The following is a 13,311-nucleotide window of genomic DNA, read 5'->3' on the forward strand; positions in this document are numbered from 1 at the left end:
GTCAGGATCGAACCTGGGACTCCAGTGCCATGAGGCAGCAGCTCTACCGCTGCACCACCGTTCCACCCCTTGAGCTGTGTTGCTGCTTTGTAGTGGTTGAGGTGGATGGAAGTGGCGGTGAGCTGATACAACTCATAGATCTTCGTTTTCATTAAGTTGTAAGGCAGCAGCTCTTCCGCCCTTGATGTTTTGATAGTGTAATTAAATGTTTTGTATTGGTGATTAGGTTATTGATGCCAGTGACTCTGAAGAAAATGTGGCTCTAAGTTTAGTTTGGTCTAGTTTACAGATACAGTGCGGAAACAGGCCCTTCGGCCCACCGGATCCGCGCCGACCAGCGATCCCCGCTCACTAACACCATCCTACACCCACTGGGGACAATGTTTACATTCATACCAAGCCAATTAACCTACAAACCTGTACGTCTTTGGAGTGTGGGAGGAAACCAAAGATCTCGGAGAAAAACCCACGCAGGTCACGGGGAGAACGTACAAACGCCGTACAGACAGCACCCGTAGTGGGGATCGAACCCGGATCTCCAGCGCTGCATTTGCTGTAAGGCAGCAACTCTACCGCTGCGCTACCGTGACCGCCCTAAGTGATGGTGTGACAAGATTGTGTGTTTTATTACATATTGACTTGAAACATGCCTGCTTAAACGTGGCCCGGCTGGGGATACTCAGCTGGCCTCTCACTCTCACCTGCACCCTGTGCGGGAAAGAACTGCAGATGCTGGTTTAAACCGAAGACACACACAAAATGCTGGAGTAACTCAGCGGGACAGGCAACATCTCTGGAGGGAAGGAATGGTCGACTGTAAGACTGAAAGTCTTCAGACTGTAAGTCACGGGAAAGGGGAAACGAGAGAGATATAGACGGTGATGTAGAGAGATAAAGAACAATGAACAAAAGATATGCAAAGATAAAGGAAACAGGCGATTGTTGGCTGTTTGCTGGGTGAGAACGAGAAGCTGGTGCGACTTGGGTGGGTGGGGGGGGATGGAGAGAGAGGGAATGCCGGGCCTACTTGAATTTAGAGAAATCAGTAGTCATACCACTGGGTTATCTTGATTTAATTTAATGGAATGTCCTGATGATAGTGATAAATGTAACTGGCTCATTGATATGATGGATCAGTCAGGTTGAAAGAGCAAAAAATGAAATTTCCATCTGCCAACCTGGCTATTCTTCTTTTATCAATCCTTTCTGAAGCCATCCTACCACAACCAGAGAGAAGTCCTGAACCACTATCTACTTCATTGGAGACCCTCGGACAATCTTTGATCGGACTATCTTGCACTCAACGTTATTGCCTAATAATGTATCTGTACCTCCAGTTTCAAGGAGTTTCTTCCTGGCTGTTATCAGGCAACTTTTAGAAGGATACTGAGTTGGATGATCAGCCATGATCACATTGAATGGCGGTGCAGGTTCGAAGGGCCGAATGGCCTACTCCTGCACCTATTTTCTATGTTTCTATGAGAGGGAATCTCATTGAAACATATAAGATTGTTAAGGGTTTGGACACGCTAGAGGCAGGAAACATGTTCCCAGAACCAGGGGCCACAGTTTAAGAATAAGGAGTAAGCCATTTAGAATGGAGACGAGGAAACACTTTTTCTCACAGAGAGTGGTGAGTCTGTGGAATTCTCTGCCTCAAAGGGCAGTGGAGGCGGGTTTTCTGGATGCTTTCAAGAGAGAGCTAGGTAGGGCTCTTAAAAATATGGGTATATGGGGAGAAGGCAGGAACGGGATACTGATTGGGGATGATCAGCCATGATCACATTGAATGGCGGTGCTGGCTCGAAGGGCCGAACGGCCTACCCCTGCACCTATTGTCTATTGAATCATCCTACCACAACAGAGAGCAGTGCTGAACTACTATCTACCTCATTGGTGACTCTTGGACTATGTTTGATCGGACTTTGCTGGCTTTACCTTGCACTCAACGTTATTCCCTTATCATGTATCTGTACACTGTAAATGGCTGGATTGTAATCGTGTATTGTCTTTCCGCTGACTGGTTAGCACGCAACAACAGCTTTTCACTGTACCTCAGTACACGTGACAATAAACTAAACTGAACTGAAATGGTAGACAGACACAAAATGCTGGAGTAATTCAGCAGGACAGGCTGCGTCTCTGGAGAAAAGGAATAGGTGCAGTTCCGGCTCGAGACCCTTCTTCAGACTGAGAATCAGGCGAGGGGGAAACTGGAGTTATGGAAGGGGTGCAAAGAGCATGTAAGGTGTGAAAACGACTGACGAAAGCAGGTGCTGATTGTGCCTCAACCGAGTGGCTAATCCCCAACAATGAGCAGAATTCGGAGCACGAGTGATCTTCTTGACCAAGATAGGGACGGAGACTGGGAACGGAAGATAGACACAAAATGCTGGAGTAACCCAGCGGGTCAGGCAGCAGCATCTCTGGAGGAGAAGGAATGGGTGACGTTTCAGGTCAAGACCCTTCTTCAGACTGGGAACGGAGGTTGAGGAGATTTCTCGTCTGGCATATCCCGAACGCTTCGTGCAACGGTCCCTGGATAATAAATTTCCCATTAACCCGAGTCCAGGTAACTCTTGTTATAATGGACAGACCACGGTGAGGGGAGAGAGGGGGGGGGGGGGGTGGTGTCCATTGTTGCCGATTGTTCGTGCTAACCGAGTAAGTTTCAACTACCTGGTGGTCACTCTGTGAAAGAACGAGTTGTATTCAAATACAAAATTGTTTTTCACAGCTAAAATAGTATTTTTGTTCCTGCAAGCTAAACATACTAAAGGTTTGTTTGCTACATGGTCTAACAGAGTATGATTACACAAATGGCAGCACGGTAGAGTTGCTGCCTCACAGTGCCAGAGACCCGGGTTCGATCCTGACCACGGGTGCTGTCTGTACGGAGTTTGTACGTTCTCGTCGTGACCTGCGTGGGTTTTCTCCGGGTGCTCCGGGTTTCCTCCCACACTCCAAAGACGTGCAGGTTTGTAGGTCAATTGGCTGAGTATAAAATGTAAAATTGTCCCTAGTGTGCGTAGGATAGGGTTAGTGTGCGGGGGTCGCTGGTCAGCGCAGATTCAGTGGGCTGAACGGCCTGATTCCGCGCGGTATCTCTAAACTCACGCAGAGTAACTATTAGCCGGTGTTCAAAATGTCTTTGTTCAAAACTATTAGCCGGTGTTCAAAATGTGGTGTCTGATTGCTGTTGGGACAGTAGTCTGGTCTCTATAACCTATATCCGTTATAGGCCCCTAATAATGATGGTGCATGGATTATGGAACATGAGAGGTATAAATAGACAGTCAGAACAACTTTTCCCCAAAGATGAAATGTCAAAGATGAGAGGGCACAGCTTTAATGTGGGAAGGGCAACGTTTAAAGGAGATGTGTGGGGGCAAATTATTTTTTTCACCACAGAGGGTGGGTGTCTGGAACGCGCTGCCAGGGGTGGTGGTGGAGGCAGATACAATAGTGGCGTTTAAGAGGCTTTTCTGTAGGCTCATGAATATGCAGGGAATAGAGGCATATGGATCACGTGCAGGCAGGTTAACCTATCTTGGCTTCATGTTCGGCACATACATTGTGAGCCGTAGAGGGCCTGTTCCTGTGATGCACTGTGTTCTGTTCTATGTAAGTTGAATTATTTTGGTGCCAAATAGGATTGCTTTGTGACTAAAAACGGTCAAAAATGGACTCCTCCTACGTCATCCTACGATAAATATGAAATTGGTACCAATCTATGATTAGACATCCATTCACACCTCACACTGCCTCGGCAAGGCCAGCAGCATAATCAAGGATGGGTCGCACCCCGGCCACTCCCTCTTCTCCCCCCCTCTCGTCGGGCAAAAAGTATAGAAGTGTGAAAACGCACACCTCCAGATTCAGGGACAGTTTCTACCCAGCTGTTATCAGGCAACTGAATCAATAGACAATAGACAATAGTGCAGGAGGAGGCCATTCGGCCCTTGGAACCAGCAGCGCCATTCATTGTGATCATGGCTGATCATCCACAATCAGTACCCCGTTCCTGCCTTCTCCCCACATCCCTACCATCTAACTCATTGGAGACCTTCAGACTATCTGATTGTTTTTTACTGGCGTAACCTTGCACTAAATGTCAATCACGTTATTCCCTTTATCCTGTATCTGTACACTGTGGACGGGTCGATTTATCTTTCTGCTGAGGGTAGACACAAAATGGTGGTGTTGCAGGACAGGCAGCATATCTGGAGAGAGGGAATGGATGACGTTTCGGGTCGAGACCCTGCTTCAGACCCGGTACCCATTTCTCCTCTCCACAGATGCCGCCTGTCTCGCTGAGTTACTCCAGCATCTTCTGCCTATCATCAGTGTAAACCAGCATCTGCAGTTCCTTCCCACATATAGTTTTTCCGCTGACTGGTTAGCACACAACAAAAGCTTTTCACTGTACCTCGGTACACGTGACAATAAACTGCTCAAACTCAAATGGCATTCATCGTGTGAAATATGTGGCTAAAAAGCTTTCTTATAAAAAAAAAATAACATTATTGTTTTATCCCTTAGATAACAAGTACTTTCTTTCTCCAAGGAGAAGCTCGTTTTTTTGTACAGAAAATAGTTTTACAGACTCTAAGTGATTTCAAAAAGATGAAAAGATGTCAGGGTGACAAGTTTCTGAAACCATTGGAACAGAGGCTTTGAACACACAATGGACATCAGGAAATTGGGGAGGCTGATTGTTGATGGTTAAAAAAAAAAGCATGCCCATTATTTCTGAAAGAACAGGAGATAAAGCTGTATAATTGCCGTTACTCTGCAACGCTGTGTCAAGGTGCTCTGCGGAGAAGAAAGCAGGCTAAATAGAATTACAGTTGAGCAGACAGACATATTCCAGAGGCCTCTAAGAAATTGATGAGACTGAAATTGGGTGCCTTGTCAGCGAGAAGTCAGAATTGCACTTTAGTTAAAACAAGGAAACTCTCCATTGAAAGTTTGAAGCCTTAAGGGCCTGTCCCACTTTCATGACCTAATTCATGACCTCTGCCGAGTTTGCCCTTGACTCATACTCGCAGCATGGTCGTCACGAGGTCGTAGGTTGGTCGTGGGTAGGTCGTGATGCTAGTCGTAGGTACTCGTGGCATCAAGTAGGTCGGGGCGTTTTTCTAGCCTGATGAAAAATGTCCACGAGTAAAAAAGGTCGTGAATTAGGTTGTGAAAGTGGGACTGGCCCTTTAAGCTGTGGATGGAGGCGAGGTGAACTTCCAGATTTTATATATCGGGGGGTTCTTACATTGAGCAATCTTGAAGGGGCTCTGCAAAGAACAGCTGGCAGGAGTGAAGGATTTTAGTTTAGTTTAGCTTAGAGGTACAGTGCGGAAACAGGCGCCTCGGCCCACCGAGTCCGCGGCGCCAAGCGATCCCCGCACACGAACGCTATCCTGCACCCACTAGGGACAATTTACAATTTTACCGAAGCCAATTATTCTACACACCTGTACGTCTTCGGAGTGTGGGAGGAAACCGGAGCTCCCGGAGAAAACCCACGCATGGTTTCAGTGTTAGAGCGTTCCACTTGCAAACAAAGTGCAGATTAAAAAAAAGTGCACGGACTGTAATGAGGTAGGTTGGGAGATCCGGACTATACAACATACAACTATGGAATCAGGCCAATCGGCCCAACTTGCCCATGCCGGCCAAAATGTCCCAGCTACACTATTCCCACCTGCCTGCGTTTGGTCCATATCCCTCCAAACCTGTCCGACCCATGTACCCGTCTAACTATTTCTTGAACGTTGCGCCAGTCCCAGCCTCAACTACCTCCTCTGGCAGCTCGTTCCATACACCCACCACCCTTTGTGCGATGGGGAGAACGTGCAAACTCCGTACAGACAGCATCCCATAGTGAGGATCAAACCCGGGTCTCTGGGGCTGGAAAGGAGCAACTCTAACGCTGCGCCACCGTGCCGCTCAAAGGATAAGACACAATAACGTGAAAGCACGAACTTACGAGTTCAAGATCTTGGTGAAGATCGAGTTCTTCTTCCTCACGGTCGTCTCTGAAACTGTCCTCTCATAAGCCGGGGGTACAGTCCGAATCTCCCAACCTACCTCATGACAGTCCTTGCACTTTTTTTGACGTGCACGTTTTCTGCAACTGCAGTGCTCCAATACTATATTCTGCACTGTGGTATTTTTCTCTTTGCCACTGCCTGTTGTACATATGTCTAACTTGATTCTACTCATGTGTGGTGTGATAGCTCGGGAAACAAAGTTTCTATTTAGTATCCTGATTCTCCATTCATCTGAGACCATTGGTCAGATGTGGGGACTCTACTGGCAGGGTAGGCTTCCTTGGTTTACGCTTGCCATTCTTCTCAATTATCCCGTATCTTATGTTCCCGATGTTGGGGGAGTCCAGAACCAGGGGCCACAGTTTAAGAATAAGGAGTAAACCATTTAGAACGGAGACGAGGAAACACTTTTTCTCACAGAGAGTGGTGAGTCTGTGGAATTCTCTGCCTCAGAGGGCGGTGGAGGCCGGTTCTCTTAATGCTTTCTAGAGAGAGCTAGATAGGGCTCTTAAAAATAGCGGAGTCAGGGGATATGGGGAGAAGACAGGAACAGGGTACTGATTGGGGATGATCAGCCATGATCACATTGAATGGCAGTGCTGGCTTGAAGGGCCGAATGGCCTACTCCTGCACCTATTGCCTATTGTCTCATTTATGGGCCTGTCCCACTTTGGCGATTTTTGCCGGCAGTCGCCTGAAAAACCGGCAACTGGAACGGCGACTGTCAGAGTGGAACACACGCACACACACACACACACACACACACACACACACACACACACACACACACACACACACACACACACACACACACACACACACACACACACACACACACACCACACACATCGCTTCCTTCACCAGCCCGTTATGCAGGCGGGGGACAGGGCAAGCGGGGGGAGCGCTGTCTGAGTGAAATTCACATGGTGCAAAGCCAAGGTGATACAGACACACACCGCCATGAACAGGAAGGCTGTAGGTATGTTACAAAACCTACCTGAATCGTCATTGGGAATCTGCCCACAGCCAGGTCGGCGATTTTGGCGCTGTTTGGAGGGGGCGGGTTTAAAACGCGATTTTTTACTAGGCTGTACTAATCGCACATGTTCAGCCTAGTAAATCATTAACGAAAAATCGCTGCAAGACCCGGTCGCAAAAGGTATTATTAGTTTTATAGGCCTCGATAATATAGTTATAATAGTTTAAAATTACTCTCTGATTCCGCAACATCTCGCAGCCCCAGGGTTTTATAAAGCAAACAATTAAAGGTATGTACCTTATTTTTACATTAAATGGGGCATATATATAACCCTATATATCAAGTTATCTATAGCGAATAGTTCATTTTGGGCTTTTTATATCCCGCAGTATTTTTTCTCGGCATTTGAGGGCACTAATCCAGCGCGCTGTCAACATTCTAAACCAGCGCGTTCCACATGAACCCTCTAGAAAGCCAATTTAAATGGGCATTTATTTACAGCAATTGAACACTAAATTCCTTCCATTTGGCCTATAAATTAATGTAAATTAGATATAAAAATCATGTTATATTGTGAATTATTTGTGAATAATCTTTGGACACTTAGGCTATTTAAAAATGTTAATCTTTCCTTAAGAAATGGGCCTTTGATTATCCAAGATCACAGCTTTTTTGTAATGTCCATTGAAAATCAATAGGGAACAAGATGCTAATTTCCGAGTATGAAAATGGCCATAACTTTTTTAATACTTGAGATATGAAAGTGAATTTGGTGTCAAATTAAACTTATTGTTATGCTTTATCTGATGGGATAAATTGCAGACTTGATTTTTAAAATCTCAAAATTTTGTAACATTGCTAAAGGTTGGCGCTGTAATTAAGACGGCTGAAAGCACAGTGTCCTTTAAAAGAGGCTGGAGGAGAGAAGGGGGAGAAGGGGGAGAAGGAGGAGAAGGGGGGAGAAGAAGGGAGAAGGGATGGAGACAACTTTTAAGAAGCCAGAGATACACGGCTGTGAAGCTCGGCGGACATTTAACATTACCGGTCGGTTATCCTCGGTTCTGAAAACTACTGCTCACGTTTTTTTTCCCCCAATGAGCCAATTAAATTCGCCAGTCAGCACGGCTACAACCTACGAGAACCTTCGACCTGGCAACCCACTAGGACCTCCTGGCGACCCACCTACGGCACGAGAATTCTCGCTACTCTCCATGGCGGCTTCATTCTGGTCGCCACTAAATTTACAACATGTTGAAAAATTCACGGCGACCATAATGAGGCCGCGACTAGTTCCCAGAATGCGGGAACTCCTCGCGGCCATGAAGGCGACTCCCCGGCAACCACCCGCGAACATGTGGCGACTGCACAGTCTCCTGCAGTCGCCTAAAAAGTGGGACAGGCCCATTAGATTCTAACTTTGACTAGAAAAACGTTGTACTCACATTGTATCGTCCCTGCAATGCTCTCATCTCTTCATCCTGCCGACACGTTTTTTGCAGTAACTCTGTTAAAGAACAATATTGAAACATGCATCAGTGTAGGAATACGGCCACCTACCGTGGGCGGACACGGTGGCGCAGCGGTAAAGTTCCTGCGTTACGGCGCTTGCGACGCCGGGGACTCGGGTTCGATCCAGACTACGGGCGCTGTCTGTATGGAGTTTGTACGTTGTCCCCGTGACCCACATGGGTTTTCTCAGAGATCTTCGGTTTCCTCCCACACTCCAAAGACGTAACAGGTATGTAGGTTAATTGCCTTGGTGTAAGTGTCCCTAGTGTGTGTGGGATAGTGCTAATGTGCGGGGATCGCTGGTCGGTGCGGACTAGGTGGGCTGAAGGGCAGGTTTCCACACTGTACCTCTAAACTAAACTAAACTTGTCCATAAATTCAAAAGTCCTAGGAGAAAAATTAGGCCATTCAACCCGTCGAGTTCAATCAGCCATTCAATCATGGCTGATCTATCTCTCCCTCCTCACCCCATTCTCCTGCCTTCTCCTCATAACCACTGACACCTGTACTAATCAAGAATCTATCTATCTCTGCCTTAAAAATATCCACTGAATTGCCCTCCACAACCTTATATGGCAAATAATTCCATAGATTCACTACCCTCTGGCTAAAGAAATTCAGCCATTCAGGTGTGATATCCTTGTACTATTACTGAGAATGAGTTATTTCCCATTGCAATCAATAGCTTGCAGCTCATATTCAAAAACCGCACAGAATCCTGCTACAATGTACTCAATGACCCTGGTCTAGAAAAGCCCTGAATTTAAGAAACAAAAGGGCACAAAAAGGCAGCCAGTATCATCAAAGACCCACACCATATTGGCCGCACACTCATCTCTCCGTTGCCATCGGGAGGAAGGTACAGGAGCCTGAAATCTAGAACATCCATGTTCAGGAACAGCTTCTTCCCCACAGCCATCAGGATATTAAATGCAACTTGAAACAAGCTCTGAACAATAACAGTCTATCATTACTATTGCACTTTATCTGTTTATTTATTGTGTATATATATGGTCTATGGTATATAGACACACTGAACTGTTCTGTATTATGTTTACATATTCTGTTGTGCTGCAGCAAGCAGGAATGTCATTGACCTATTTGGGACACATGACAATAAAACTCTCTTAACTTGGTCTCTTGATCTGTTATTCTCAAACTTAACAGGTGACTTCAATTTTATTGTCTCAATCAATCAATCAATCAATCAATCAATCAATCAATCAATCAATCAATCAATCAATCAATCAATCAATCAATCAATCAATCAATCAATCAATCAATCAACCAACCAATCAATCAATCAATCGTATTCATCACATACACAATAAAGTGCAGTTGAAATGAACTTGCTAGCAGCAGTACAATTAAAAAAAACACCCAATACACAATAGAATTTAACACAAACATCCACCTCAGCATTCTTCACTGTGGTGGAAGGCACAAAGTACAGTCAGTCTTCCTCCATTGTTCCCCCGTGGTCGGGGCCATAAACCTCCCGCCGGCGAGATGTACAGTCCCTCTCGTCGGGACGGTAAGTCCCGAATCAGCGCTTCCCTACCGCGGCTTCAGGATATTGCAGGCCGCAGCCCGGCGATCGGAGCTCTTCTCCGGCTATCCCCGGCGAGGGATCCCGCATCGGTGTTAAGTCCATGCCGCGCCCGCAGACCGCGGCTTCAGGCTGTAACAGTCCGCGGGGCCAGCGATCGGAGCACTCACTTCTGGCAGCCCTCGGCAAGGGCTCGCCTGCTCCGCGATGAAATGTCCACTGTGCGCCTGCTGCTGGAACTGTGGGCCCGACTCCGGGAAAGGCCGCACCAATCCAAGGCGTTAGGCCACGAGCGAGGCGACATGGAAAAAGTCACCTCTCCGTGGAGGAGGCGACCAAAAGCGGTTCCCCCTTTACCCCCTCTCACCACCCCCCACACAAGACACACCAAGAGACATTAAAACACACATTTGGACACACAAACAAAAAAAGTAGAAATGACGAACAAACTGCTGGCAGGGCAGCCGACTCGCAGCGCCCCCACCAACCTGGAATGCGCTGCCAGGGGTGGTGGTAGTCGCGGATACGATACGGGCATTCAGGTGGCACGCTGGCTCAGCGGGTACAGTTGCTGCCTCACAGCACCAGAGACCCGGGTTCGATCCCGACCAGGGTTGCTTGTCTGTACGGAGTTTGTACCTTCTACCCGGATTCTGCGTGTTTTTTTCTCAAATATTTCCAGTTTCCTCCCACACTCCAAAGACATAGAGGTTTGTAGGTGAATTGGCTTCTGTAAATTGTCCTTAATGTGTATAGGATAGCGTTAATAGACACATAGAAACATAAAATAGGTGCAGGAGGAGGTCATTCGGCCCTTCGAGCCAGCAACGCCATTCATTGTGATCATGACTGATCATCCCCAATCAATAATCCATGCCTGCCTTCTCCCCATATCCCTTGACTCCACTAGCCCCTAGAGCTCTATCTAACTACCTCTTAAATCCATCTAGTGATTTGGCCTCCATTGCCCTCTGTGGCAGGGAATTCCACAAATTCACAACTCTCTGGATGAAAACGTTTTTTCTCACCTCAGTCTTAAATGGCCTCCCCTTTATTCTAAGACTGTGGCCCCTGGTTCTGGACTTGCCCAACATTGGGAACATTTTTCCTGCATCTAGCTTGTCCAGTCCTTTTATAATTGTATATGTTTCTATAAGAACCCCCTCATCCTTCTAAACTCCAGTGAATACAAGCCTAGTCTTTTCAATCTTTCCTCATATGACAGTCCCGCCATCCCAGGGATCAATCTTGTGAACCTACGCTGCACTGCCTCAATCACAAGGATGTCCTTCCTCAAATTAGGAGACCAAAACTGTACACTGCGGGGATCGCTGGTCGGCGCCAACTCGGTGGGCCGATGAGGCTGTTTCCACGCTGTATCTCTAAACTAAACTAAACTTAAGAGACTTTAAGATGGGCACATGGAATGCAGGGTTGTAGATCAGATCAAGGCATCTGATTTTGAGAAACAATATTGAATTAAATTACATTTTTTTAATTTGTCATTCAAAAACAAGTTTGAACAAAATGTTGTTACCATGCCGACATAACAGTAACATGGTGGTGTTTAAATACACCCTGTGTCAGTGAGATTGCCAATCCTGCAGATGGGCACAAAGTGCTGGAGCAACTCAGCGGGTCAGGCAGCATCTCTGGAGAAGAGGAACTGGTGATGTTTTGGGTCGATAAGTCTGAAGAAGGGTCGCGACCCGAAAAGACGTCAACCTATTCCTTTTCTCCAGAGATGCTGCCTGGTTGAGGAATGTAGATGTGGAATTCTTTGCCAGAGACGGCCCTGGAGGTCAAGTCAATGGATATATTTAAGGCAGAGATAGATAGATTCTTGATTTTCGATTTTCGACCTTCGATTTTCCAGCATCTGCAGGTCCCTCTTAAGCATAATCATAATCATATTTTATTAGCCAAGAATGTTTTGCAACGTATAAGGAATTTGATTAGTAAGATTCCAAGTTTGCGTGGAGAAGGCAGGAGAATGGGGTTGACAGGGAAAGATAGATCAGCCATGATCAGTCTGAAGAAGGGTCTCGACCCGAAACGTCACCCATTTCTTCTCTCCAGTGATGCTGCCTCACCCGCTGAGTTACTCCGGCATTTTTTTCTACCTTCGATTTTTTTCCTGCATCTGCAGTTCTTTCCTAAACCATGAGATCAGCCATGATTGAATGGCAGAGTAGACTTGATGGGCCGAATGGCCTAATTCTGCTCCTATCACTTATGAATTTATGGCTCGCTGAGTTAGTCCAGCGTTTTGTGTCTATCTTCAGTGTAAGCCAGCATCTGCAGTTCCTCTCTACACAGATTGAAACCCCCATATATATCTGCTGCCTGGGGGGTTATTGCAGTAAATGGAAAAGTCTTTCCACCAGCCTTTCATATCGTTCAGGAATATACGACTGCTCCAGATTGGATCCAATTCGTTGCGATGAAAAGCAGGTTTAGAAAATATGAAGGTCCATCTGGTGATACGGTTGGCTGCCTCTTGAGCTGGAGATGAAAGCAGGACAATACATGACGGATGCGGCTCCGTTATCAAGTCAACAGGACACTCCAGGGCACCGCACAGCCAGTACGTTACTGGTGAACTACAGTCAGTGTTTGTAGAAGCAACTGCAGCAGTCAAGAGCACACGCTATCATACGATACGATAGAACATTATTCATCCCAGGAGGGACATTGGTCTGCCAACAGTCATAAAACAATAGACAATAGACAATAGGTGCAGCAGTAGGCCATTCGGCCCTTCGAGCCAGCACCACCATTCAATGTGATCATGGCTGATCATCCACAATCAGTACCCCATTCCTGCCCTCTCCCCATATCCCCTGACTCCGCTATTTTTACGAGCCCTATCTTGCTCTCTCTTGAAAGTATCCAGAGAACCGGCCTCCACCGCCCTCTGAGGCGGATAATTCCACAGACTCACGACTCTCTGTGAGAAAAAGTGTTTCCTCCTCTACGTTCTAAATGGCTTAAATTATTCTTAAACTGTGGCCTTGTTCTTGTTCTGGACTCCCCCAACATCGGGAACATGTTTCCTGCCTCTAGTGTGTCCAAGCCCGTAACAATCTTATATGTTTCAATGAGATACCCTCTCATCCTTCTAAACTCCTGCCTCTAGTGTGTACAAGCCCAGCTGCTCCATTCTCTCAGCATATGACAGTCCCGCCATCCCGGGAATTAACCTTGTAAACCTACGCAGAACT

The 13,311-nt window shown here is 46.6% G+C and overlaps 1 protein-coding gene across 1 annotated transcript in view; it reads right to left on the bottom strand.

Annotated features, from left to right (window-relative positions):
- The window catches only part of LOC129700036 (centrosomal protein of 128 kDa-like), a 396,302-nt gene that overhangs the window by 50,672 nt on the left and 332,319 nt on the right, over window positions 1–13,311 (bottom strand). Inside the window, exon 18 of the mRNA XM_055640193.1 lies at window positions 8,472–8,533. Within this exon, the coding sequence (XP_055496168.1) occupies window positions 8,472–8,533 (62 nt within the window). The remainder of the gene's footprint in view (window positions 1–8,471; window positions 8,534–13,311) is intronic.

Source organism: Leucoraja erinacea, chromosome 9 (assembly GCF_028641065.1).
Source record: "Leucoraja erinacea ecotype New England chromosome 9, Leri_hhj_1, whole genome shotgun sequence".
Lineage (NCBI taxonomy): Eukaryota > Metazoa > Chordata > Chondrichthyes > Rajiformes > Rajidae > Leucoraja > Leucoraja erinaceus.